The following is an 11,938-nucleotide window of genomic DNA, read 5'->3' on the forward strand; positions in this document are numbered from 1 at the left end:
TTTTGGAAGAAGAGCATACAGTATCTGGTCAAAGACTGAAAACGGATAAACTACAAGGGTGAATTTGTAAATCAAGAAAAGCTTTGATCGGACGGACAGGAACATATGCATAGTTTATCCCAAATTGTCCGATCTAACATTTTGCTGCGCGAAATTTTCGTTTTTTGCCTATTGGTTGCGCCAATTATCGTATTCAGACATCAAAACTAATATTTAAATAATGTGTCCTATATTCTTACTATTTTAGAAAAACAACGAATCCTTAGAAAGGAAAGAAAAAAAATCAAAATCCCCAAATCGAGCGAGTCCTACAAAAAATCCCCAATTCGACGAACTCTGAGCCCAGAAAGATCCCCCGATTTGGGAAAAACAGTCTTCATTCGTTTTCATATTTCCATTTTCTTGCTGGGATTGGTCTACCTGCTTGATCTTAATATCTAACCTTGCTTTGATTGAGTTCACACGTGCCGCATCGGCTGTTCACCGACTTTGTTTCGTTTCGCACAGTCGATCATCGTAAATCACTAGCAACCGCTTGGTGTCCGCGAATTTCTCTCCGGGTACTGCTCTTTGCTGCGCAAGATTGCTCCTTTGTGTATCAATTCAAAAGGTTAGGGGGTGAATTTTTAGGGTTTTTCTTTTTTTTTTTTAATTTTGACATATTCTTCAGTGAAGTTTGCTACTTGGGGTTTAATTGCTTAGCATTTCCTCCTTTTACCAGCTTCTGTACCTTATCTCAGTGATCGATTGTGTCAGTTTCAGCTCTCCTGATTTCACAAAGTTGTTTAGCAGGACATACCAAAAGGAGCTAATCAGGAGATGAATTTTGGTTACTGTAACTTCTGGAGGAGAGGAGAGTTATGCAGTGCTTGTTACTGTTAGTTACGAGAAGAACTAGAACAAGGCGAAGAAGACTGAAGAGGTAACATGAATGTTCAGGCTCACATGTCGGGACAGATGTCTGGGCAGGTTCCGAACCAAGGGACCATGTCCCAGCAGAATGGAAACTCCCAAATGCAGAATTTAGTTAATGGTGGTGCTGCTCCTGCTGGTGCTGGTTTAGGTCCTTCACGTGTCTCTCCCATTGACAATGAGCTCTTGAAACTTCGGCAGGGCATGCGAATCAAGATGTAAGCTTTTGGATTCTTCCCACCATTTGCAGTTGTATTTGCTTCTTCTTGTTATACCGCGTTTTTGTTTGGTGTTTCTTTTCTTAAAGAGTTTGGATTGCAGTCGTGTCATTTTGATTTTTTGCTCTATTATTTATTTGGGATTGTTTTGTCTCTCTCCGAGTTAATTAAATCCTTAAACTTTTGGCTATTTTTTTTGTTCTTTCAGTTTCAACATCTTACAGCAAAAACAACCTTCTCCAGCTGATGATGCATCAAAGGCAAAGTATATGGATGTTGCTAGACGCTTAGAGGAAGGGCTGTTTAAAATTGCTAACAATAAGGTATTCTTGCAAAATTCATGTGCTTAAGAAAATAATACGCTAAAACTGGTATTTTACAGGTTGCCACTAGATCCAGCTTGTTTTCTAATGTCCTAGAACTTAAAGAATTTTTTCCTTTCTAACGTGTGGCTATTACAATTTGAACTGCAGGAAGATTACTTGAATCAGTCTACCCTTGAACCTCGGCTGGCAAGTCTAATCAAAGGCAGACAGATGAATAACTACAATCAACGACATGCTAATTCTTCTTCGGTTGGAACAATGATACCCACTCCAGGATTACAACATAGTGGGGGGAATCCAAATCTGATGATTACATCCTCTGGTGACGCTACAATGGCTGGAAGTAATAACATCACAACTACTACTATGAACACTGGAAACCTGCTAAATTCTGGTGGCATGCTCGGAGGTTCTTTCATCATAGCGTATATAAGATATCCAGAAATCTCTCTGCTCATAGTTTTTCTGAACACCTTTAATTCTTTTGTTTGCAGGAAACCTGTCTAATGGATACCAACATTCATCGAATAACTTTGGTCTTGGTTCTGGAGGGAACATGGCATCCATGAGCTCACAAAGAAATACTGGCCAGATGATGCCTACCCCTGGATTTGTCAACAGCAGTACTAATAATAACAACAACAACAATGGGCAGTCTTATTTGAGTGTTGAAGCTTCCAACAATAGTGGTGGATTTTCTGCTGTGCCCATGATGGTATCTCAGCCTCAGCAGCAGCAACAACAACTGAGGCAGGACATTGGTGGCCAAAACAGTCGTATGTTGCATAGCCATGGAAGTCAAATTGGTGTTAGCCTTAGACCTGGCATGCAACAAAAAATGTCTAACAGCTCTATAAATGGTGGTGTTGGGATGAATGCAAAAAGTGTAGATTTAGGTACCAGAAATTCGCAGCAGGCTTATGATAACCTACAGCGTACAGGAATGCAGGGTAACCTTTTTATTTTCCCTCCTTTTTCTTCTTGTCTAGTTTCATATGCATTGTAATTTCTTTTGGGTGCTTGTCCATCAGAATATATGTATAATTTTTTTATGGTATTTACCTTTCAGGTGAAGGATATGGCACAAACAATTCTGACCCTTTCGGATCTGGAAATCTGTACGGTGCTGTAACATCTGTTGGGATGATGACAAATACTCAGAATACCAGTACAACTAGTTTTCAGTCTGTGTCTAGGACTAGCTCTTCTCAGGTAAGTACTCAGTGGAATTCAATTTGCATTCAACAAGGTGCACCAGTGTAACATCAATCAATTTGTCAATTGGAGATACAGAATGTAATTATTTCTGTACACTTTTTTTCGCAGTCACATCAGCAGCAGCAGTGTCAGCAACAGCCTAATCGGTTTCAGCAACAACCCAATCAATTTCACCACCAGCAGCAGCAGTTTCTTCAACAACGACAGTTGAAGCAGCAGAGCCAGCAACAACAGAGATTTATAGGTCATGATGCTTTTGGGCAAAATCATGTGGCGTCTGACATGGTTACACATGTTAAACATGAACCTGGAATGGAGAATCCTAGCGAGTCTATCCACTCCCAGACTCCTGAGCAATTTCAGCTTTCTCAGTTTCAGAATCAATACCAGAACAATGCAGATGACCGTCATGCAGGTTCTCAGATTCTCCCTGCCACAAATCAGAATGATATGTGTACATCAGTTCCTCAAAATAGCCAACAGATACAGCAGATGTTGCAACCACAGAATATGGCTTCAGACTCTATTAACAGTTTTAGCAACCTCTCTGTTGGAGTGAAATCAGAATCTGGTCTCCGTGGTCAATGGCAATCTCAGTCACAAGAACATACTCAAATTTCTAATAGTATGCCGAACGAACGGCACATTCAGGAGGATTTTCGTCAAAGAATGTCAGGAACGGATGACGCTCAGCCTAATAATATGTCTGGAGGGTCTATTATAGGTATCTCATCTACATCAGAATCCCTTAATCCTCAAAATCCTACAGGTACCACTTGTAGATATGGAAACGGAAACCCAGATCCAAGATTCAAAAATCAACAGAAATGGCTCCTGTTTCTACGTCATGCTCGCAACTGCAAAGCGCCTGAAGGGAAGTGTCCCGATCGAAATTGCGTAACAGTTCAGAAGCTATGGAAGCACATGGATAGTTGTGATGCTCCTCAATGTTCATATCCTCGTTGCCGCCACACAAAGACATTGATTAATCACAATCGAAATTGTAAAGAATCTAACTGCCCTGTCTGTATTCCTGTGAAGGCCTTCTTACAGCAACAGGCAAATGCACGGTCCCTAGCTCGTTTAAAAACTGAAAGCGGTGCAGCGAGGTCAGTGAATGGAGCTGGAATATCAAATGATGCAGTACAGACCTCTGCTGGAGCAATGTCTTGTGCTTCGCCTGGTGCTGATATATCAAATCATTTGCAACCTTCATTAAAACGGTTGAAGGTAGAGCAGTCTTCTCAACCTGCAGATGTTGAGACGGAAAGTTGTAAAAGCTCAGTTGTTTCGGTAACAGAAGCACAATCATCTCAGTACGCTGAAAGAAAAGATCATAGGCACAATGATGTACGTGCACCTTCAAAATATTTTGAAGTGAAAGCTGAGGTTTCTGAAGTTTCTGTCCAGGCACGATCCGGTTTCAAAGAGACAAAAATTGGAATTTCTGAAAGTATCCCCAAGCAAAGGCCTATCAGTGAACCTGTTAAACAAGATTTGTCTGATGCCTCACCTCGCCAAGCGAATAACAAAATGGAGAAAGAACCTGAGACACTTAAGAAAGAAAATGTTGCAGTGTCTGGTGAACCTACACAAAAACCTGGAAAGCCAGAGATAAAGGGTGTTTCATTAACTGAATTGTTCACTCCTGAGCAAGTGAGAGAACATATCCGTGGTCTCCGTCAGTGGGTTGGCCAGGTTTGTGATTTTTTTTAACTTTTGATGTTTACACAATAACATGATTAGTTAGTAGTAATATCTTTTTATACGGCTAGTTTGATTAGTTTGCCCTTGTTGTATGTTCGAGAGGATTCATCCGCGATTAATGGAAGCTTGATTGAGCTATTCCGTGAAGCACCTTTTTCCATATCTATCGCAAATGATATTAATTAATGATGAATTTGTTGTCTTTATGTGCTTGCAGAGTAAAGCCAAAGCAGAAAAGAATCAGGCTATGGAGCATTCAATGAGTGAGAATTCCTGCCAACTATGTGCAGTGGAGAAGCTTACCTTTGAGCCACCACCTATTTATTGTACCCCGTGTGGTGCCCGCATCAAGAGAAATGCTATGTATTACACTGTAGGAGCTGGTGACACTCGTCATTACTTTTGTATTCCATGTTATAATGAATCCCGTGGGGATACTATACTCGCCGAAGGGACGCCGATACCTAAGGCGAGACTCGAGAAAAAGAAAAATGATGAAGAAACTGAAGAATGGGTAAACGACTATCCACTCTGTAGCTTTTTTTTGTGTGTTTGTCTCCCGTTTTTGTATGGCTTTTCTGAGTACATTCTGTAATCTGTTTCTATCTATGATAATTTGCAGTGGGTCCAATGTGATAAATGTGAGGCCTGGCAGCATCAGATTTGTGCTTTATTTAATGGGCGAAGGAATGACGGAGGGCAAGCTGAGTATACCTGCCCGTATTGCTTTATAGCGGAAGTGGAGCAAAGTAAGAGGAAGCCTTTACCTCAGAGTGCTGTTCTTGGAGCTAAAGACCTACCGAGAACAATTCTCAGTGACCATATAGAGCAGCGGTTGTTTAAGAGGCTGAAGCAGGAAAGAACAGAGAGAGCCAGGGCGCAAGGAAAAAGTTTTGATGAGGTAATCTAGTGGTGGAGTTTGTCAAGGTTTTACGTCTTTCATGTGTTTTCGCATCTGCAAGCTCATGTTTTTCTATTTGTTTGCCTTAGTGATTATTTGTTGGACACAGTAGATGGAAGCTAATATGGTCTTTTCTTTGATTCCATACTGGCAGATTCCTACTGCCGAGTCTCTTGTGATTAGAGTTGTTTCATCTGTTGACAAGAAGCTGGAAGTCAAATCCCGATTTCTTGAAATTTTTCGAGAGGACAATTACCCAACAGAATTTGCTTACAAGTCCAAGGTAAGAATGATCAAGGCTCATTGTTGTTGTATTTTGTGCATCTATTCATTACTTTTTCTCGGTTCCTCTCTTGAAGTATTTTTCTCACTGTCCACGCCATTTTATTTTACCAGGTAGTGCTGTTGTTCCAAAAGATTGAAGGTGTAGAAGTATGCTTATTTGGGATGTACGTCCAAGAATTTGGTTCCGAATGCGCATTTCCTAATCAACGCCGAGTTTATCTCTCGTATTTGGATTCTGTAAAGTACTTTAGACCCGAGGTGAGGTCTTATAATGGGGAAGCTCTGCGCACTTTCGTTTACCACGAAATTCTGGTAAGTCCTGGACTTATGAAATCTTTGTTATTAACCAATATCTGTGTTTTCTCTTTCTAGACTGTATGGAGGATTGAGGGTATGATTTGATCCTGTGTTTAGATCGGTTACCTAGAATACTGCAAGTTGCGTGGTTTCACGAGCTGCTACATATGGGCTTGTCCGCCGCTGAAGGGGGAGGACTATATCTTATATTGTCATCCAGAAATACAGAAGACGCCAAAATCTGATAAACTACGAGAGTGGTCAGTTCAGTTACCTTTTTGGGATAAAATTCATAAGCTTTTTTAATTCATTTGCATAATCCAAATGCTCTTGTTGTTCTTCGCAGGTACTTAGCAATGTTGAAAAAAGCTTCAAAGGAGGGCATTGTTGCAGAAACTATAAATCTATATGACCATTTTTTTATGCAAACTGGTGAATGTAAAGCTAAAGTTACGGCAGCTAGGCTCCCATATTTCGATGGTGACTACTGGCCAGGTGCAGCAGAGGATCTTATATACCAAATGAGTCAAGAAGAAGATGGCAGAAAGGGCAATAAGAAAGGAATGCTCAAGAAAACAATTACAAAAAGGGCTCTAAAAGCTTCTGGGCAGACTGATCTATCTGGGAATGCATCCAAGGATCTGCTGCTAATGCATAAAGTGATATGTTCTTTCTATGGATCTACTACCTTTTTTGTTTGTTTTTGTTGTTCTTGTTACTTATATTCACCTGTGTTTTTTTCAGCTTGGTGAGACCATTCACCCAATGAAGGAGGACTTTATCATGGTCCACTTGCAACCTTCTTGCACACATTGCTGTATACTGATGGTATCTGGAAACCGTTGGGTCTGCAGTCAGTGCAAACACTTTCAGATTTGTGATAAGTAAGAATTTATCCTTTCTATTCTGCTCTTTGATTGAATAAATATTTTCTTTGCTGTATTACACAGAAGAATTTTACTGATTAGTAAAATGCTATTCTGCCTTTCAGGTGTTATGAGGCTGAGCAGAGACGTGAAGACAGGGAAAGGCATCCTGTTAATTTTAAGGATAAACATGCGTTGTATCCCGTGAGTTGCATTTGCTTGTTGAGGATAGTGTCATTTAGCTTTGTCTCTGATCGGTTTTATGAATGTTGGTGGTATTGACTTTGCAGGTTGAGATTACTGATATTCCGACAGATACGAGGGACAAAGATGAGATACTCGAAAGCGAGTTTTTCGACACAAGGCAAGCGTTCCTGAGTCTTTGTCAAGGGAACCATTATCAGTATGACACGTTGAGGCGGGCAAAACATTCGTCGATGATGGTCCTGTATCATCTACATAACCCAACCGCTCCTGCCTTTGTCACAACCTGCAATGCGTGTCATCTTGACATTGAAACTGGTCAAGGCTGGCGCTGTGAAGTATGTCCAGACTACGATGTGTGCAATGCCTGTTACAGTAGAGATGGTGGAGTCAATCATCCTCACAAGTTGACTAATCATCCATCTTTAGCTGATCAAAATGCTCAAAACAAAGAAGCAAGGCAATTGCGAGTCTTGCAGGTATATTCTTCTACTGTTCCTTACTAAAAATGGTGGTGCTTCTCTCTTGATCGTGAAATTTCTATGCAAATTCAAACATTCTTTTTTTTTTCCTCTTCTGGATTTGCAGCTTAGGAAAATGCTCGATCTCCTGGTACATGCATCACAATGTCGTTCCCCACAATGTCAATATCCCAATTGCCGGAAAGTGAAGGGACTATTCCGACACGGGATACAATGCAAAGTACGTGCTTCGGGAGGTTGTGTTCTATGCAAGAAAATGTGGTATCTTCTGCAACTCCACGCTCGGGCCTGCAAGGAATCCGAGTGCCATGTACCTCGTTGCAGGTAAACGATCGTTATGATGATTCTTTTCATTTAGATATCAGAAATGATTTGGCCCATGTGATTTTGTGTTGATGATCATTGTGAACCTCTCTCTCTCTCTCGCTATATTCAGAGACCTGAAGGAGCATCTGAGAAGATTACAGCAGCAATCAGATTCACGGCGCAGAGCAGCTGTGATGGAAATGATGAGACAAAGAGCTGCGGAAGTCGCTGGGAGCTCAGGTTGATCATAATTTGTACATTTGGAAAGATCAAATCGAAGTTCCTTTTCTCGAAGGTAACAAAGATAGAGAGCCAATTCCACTTTACTCCACCTTGATCATTCTTCTTTTGAAGAAGAAGAAGAAAGAAGAGCAGGCAGTTAGAGAGAGACTAATGGTGAAATTAGCTTAGATTCGTATTTAACATGCGAGGTCAAAACCCAGAGTGTGACTTTGACTTTCAGAAAAAGAAGATTAAAGAGGAAGAGCAAAGTCAGTCTTGTGCAAAGAGATGACAGAGTCTTGAATTTCAAGGTCAGTAGTGGTTTGGCTGGGTGATCTTTTGATTCTATACATAGTACACACGCACACACAGACTTTCATTACTTGTTTTATTTTTCTTTTTTTTGGGTAATTTATTGTATTTTTGTAAATTGCCATTTCTGATTTGGAAATGGCAAGAGTGTAACATATACAGTACGTTAACGTGTTCCTTGCAATCATAGTAAGAGTCTTTTAGAGACTCTCTTCCACTCTTTTGTGTTATGTTTTTGTTTTTTTGTTTTTTTGTTTTTCTATTTTGATGAAATTGTATTCACAAACTTTTTAGTCATAATAATTTAGTCTTTGCTTTCAAAGCAAGATAATTATATATAATTGTTAGTAGAGCATCTGCATTACGAATATCTTAATACATTTTTAACTATTAGAAATGAAAAAAAAAAAAAAAAAAAAAAGTGGAGTGAGAGTGAAATGCTATTCTCATTTGAACCATTATGAGTAACTTCGAAAGATTCATTCTACATACTTTTGTTACATGGATAAATAATTCCTCAGAAGAAATGTAGAATCTGATTACCACGTAAGAAAAAGACTCTGGCATTCATGTAGCTTGAGAAGAATAAATATTCCAAGCCACCAGATATTGACACGTGTTTAAACAAGATAGAGTGTTGAACCAGAACCACTAGCTTAATGTTCTTGAGAAACACAAGACACAGAGAATCTGATGAGGAAAAAAAAAGAAAAAGACCAAACCCAAAATCAGTAAAGTATTATTATGATAATACACTCTCCGTCTCCTTCTCTCCACCGCACGAATTTCTTGAACAATAATCGAGGTAGATCTCAGTGTCAGAGCCGCTTGGTCACCAGATCGGCTTCAGCGGCGGTTCGTATATCGACGGCGGCGATTGGGGCGATAGCGACGGTGGTTATGATGGCTTCCGTGTCCGTAGCTTCCGTAGAGCTTCCTCCCCCGCCGCAAGACGGCGAAACGCTATCAAACGTACCACAAACGCTATCAGGTGAAGACTGCAAGAAACAGAGGATTCAACGTCCCAAATCCAAAAACGCAGAGAAATGCACCGTTAAATGCGTCAACACCTGCATTCGCAGCGGAGACGGAGAAGGACCTCTCAATATCAGAAGGTATACTCTCTCTCTCTCTTTCTCTCTCTCTCTCTCTCTCTCACTTTTCCTTAATTACTGATCTTTTAATGACTGTTTCTGATTGAAAAAAGGCCATTAGTGGTATTCAAGCAAGGATTTCGCAGCCGTAATTACTGGTAAATTTTGTTATTTTGTATGATTAACGGTTTTTGTTGTATCATGAATCTTAATCGGAGGAGCTGATGATTCTTCTTATTGTCTTATTTTTGTGTGTGTTTAGCTTAGTGGAATGTTCTGATATTTGCAATTTGATCGGAGATGGTGACTATGGACCCTGAAAGGATGCAGAAGAAGTGAAAAAGAAAAAGGGTCTCGAAAACTAAAAGGATGCAGAAGAACACAGAGGAGAAAGGCAACTGATATACCTTCAGATTTTGTAGATTCTCTTTTTAAAAAGGATTAAATTTGTTTAAACACGATACATTATACTGTAATCTCAATTTAAACGACAATGTCATCCATCGTCAATCAAGTGGGCTCGGATATTGGGCTTGTATTCTTTTTTTTTGTAGCCCAAGTAAGAAAGAAATAGGCCCTGTTTTAGTTTTAGGTTTTTTTTTTTTTTTTTTTTAATGTTTTACTTGTACTTGTCGTTGTCCTGCTTATTTTATAGAGACATGTTTTATCTTTATATCTTCCAATCTAATGGTTCAACCAATTTGACCAAATTATTGATCCATTAATATGAAAACACTTTGGTTTTTCTATTCGTTTTAAAAACTCTAATGAATCAAATCAAATAGTAAATGAGATTAGACTTTATGTTAGAAATTGGACTAAACAGTAACCAGTAAAGAGATATTTACGCTCACCAACACTTTTCTAAATCTGAAGTATAATCACACTTATAGAAACTTCTGAGATTTGGCACACTTTTCCCTAAGGCAAATCTAATATACCATCTCAAACTCAAATACAACAGCTATTCGTATATCGGTTTAGATCCTATATATCATCCAAGCAAACATCGACCGTTGGGAGTTTGGTTGCCGTCGCCGATGATTGACAGCAAATTATGTTGCTGCGTGTAGGCTCAATGTTTGATGCGTACATGTCCCGGTTTCGTCTCACTTTTCTTAATTAAAAAACGTACTTTCATAGAATGATATTTTAACATGCATGTGTCATTCACAGTCACTAGTTACGATTGCGTTAATAACTTAATTATACAACTTTCATCTGTTTATGGGCTGTGGAATAGCTGTGTGGTCCCTTGACTGGTGAATCTTGAACATTTTCTTGGCTTAGGAATCGATATATATCACGTATCCGTAATTTATTTGGAGGAGTCGATTTCCAATCAAATTAATATGTAGTTGTTTTTTCTCAGATCAATACAGAGACTTTTTGTTTTGGATGACTCGACGATCTAAACCTCAGTTTATTGTGCTATTCTTATTCATACCATCAAATAAGTAAAGTAACCACTATGTGTACGTTGTGATCACGTCCGATTCTTATTTTAACGAATCAGCATTTTATCTACACGTCTACTATTATGTGAATCTTTGTTGTCACCTCCCAGGCTGCCAACAATCAATTCCAGGTGTTTTATTTATCGTTTATTGTTTTTTTTCCTTGGGTTCTATTTCATTGTTGATTTGTATCGGTTAGCATGATTGATCTATTTGAAGGGTTTAGGCTTATTGTTTTGTTCTTTGCTTTTGACCTTCTATATAAACAATTTCATGTCTGCATCATATCTCATCCATCGATTTGATTTTCATCGTTTAGGATTATTTTTTTCTTGGGTTCTATTTCTTTGCTGATTTTGTTTAGGGATCGGTTAGTATAATTGATGTATTGGAAGGGTTTAAGGTTATTTTTTTGTATCATCTCTCATTGACTAATTTTGTTTTTTGTTTTTGCGGATGAGGATTATCACAATTTCCTTGTGACACAAAGATACGAAGACACCAATAAACACCAAGAAAGAAGAAAAGAAATGGATCATTTCTTCTTTGTTTTTTTTTGTTAGATGTGTTGTGTTTTGTATCTTTGCCAATAATAAAGGACACATGTGTAGGATCATTTGACACAACAAATTTACAATGTGTTTGTCTAAACGATCTCCATAAAATTCGCAATTACAATACTTCATCTTCTCTTTCTATATTTGCCAAAAGGATTCACAAACATTTTTTCTAAGCCACTTTTTCTCAAATCCATGGCTCTCCATATAATATCATTTTTATCCTATATACATGGCCGTTTTTAGTACGTAACAAACGGAACAATCGATTACTCCAATTTAAAAACAGTTTTTTTTTCTATAATTTTCTTAAAAATTATTATAAATCATGATCCATGTTAAAGAAAAAAAAATCGTACACTATTAAATATACACCTTCAATAAGAATTTTAAACAAGGTTTATAAAAAGTTTAAGACGACCATGCCTATAAACATATCTTTAGAAATGAATCGAAGATAAACTAAGTTAATAAATGCATTAATATAGATCGCTACGCTAATACATTAGGTTCACTATGATTTGAACTGGAAATACAAATCAGATTTGAAATTACTTCGTTCACCAGACAGTTT

The 11,938-nt window shown here is 38.5% G+C and overlaps 2 protein-coding genes across 5 annotated transcripts; both read left to right on the forward strand.

Moving 5' to 3' along the window:
* The first annotated feature begins 281 nt into the window (after positions 1-281).
* On the forward strand, positions 282-8,475 carry LOC18009288 (histone acetyltransferase HAC1). Of its 4 annotated transcripts, none has more exons than XM_024155773.1 (18): positions 282-610; positions 790-1,130; positions 1,339-1,453; positions 1,604-1,865; positions 1,951-2,406; positions 2,526-2,668; positions 2,783-4,372; positions 4,599-4,895; positions 5,004-5,282; positions 5,437-5,565; positions 5,679-5,879; positions 5,982-6,124; positions 6,211-6,523; positions 6,609-6,748; positions 6,856-6,934; positions 7,021-7,413; positions 7,523-7,740; positions 7,853-8,475. In XM_024155773.1, exons 2-18 carry the CDS (start codon positions 928-930, stop codon positions 7,965-7,967), a joined length of 5,076 nt encoding a protein of 1,691 aa, XP_024011541.1. In that variant the 5' UTR covers positions 282-610; positions 790-927; the 3' UTR covers positions 7,968-8,475. The 4 variants fall into 4 exon arrangements, with proteins under 4 accessions (XP_024011541.1, XP_006389932.1, XP_024011546.1 ...); XM_006389870.2 differs by having other exon boundaries at positions 793-1,130; XM_024155778.1 differs by having other exon boundaries at positions 282-560.
* Positions 8,476-8,913: 438 nt separating this feature from the next.
* LOC18009008 lies at positions 8,914-10,033 on the forward strand. The gene is made up of 3 exons (XM_006389871.2): positions 8,914-9,371; positions 9,464-9,508; positions 9,613-10,033. Exons 1-3 carry the CDS (start codon positions 9,001-9,003, stop codon positions 9,668-9,670), a joined length of 474 nt encoding a protein of 157 aa, XP_006389933.1. The 5' UTR covers positions 8,914-9,000; the 3' UTR covers positions 9,671-10,033.
* Positions 10,034-11,938: the final 1,905 nt, after the last annotated feature.

This window comes from Eutrema salsugineum, unplaced genomic scaffold (genome assembly GCF_000478725.1).
Source record: "Eutrema salsugineum unplaced genomic scaffold, Eutsalg1_0 scaffold_9, whole genome shotgun sequence".
Taxonomy (NCBI): domain Eukaryota; kingdom Viridiplantae; phylum Streptophyta; class Magnoliopsida; order Brassicales; family Brassicaceae; genus Eutrema; species Eutrema salsugineum.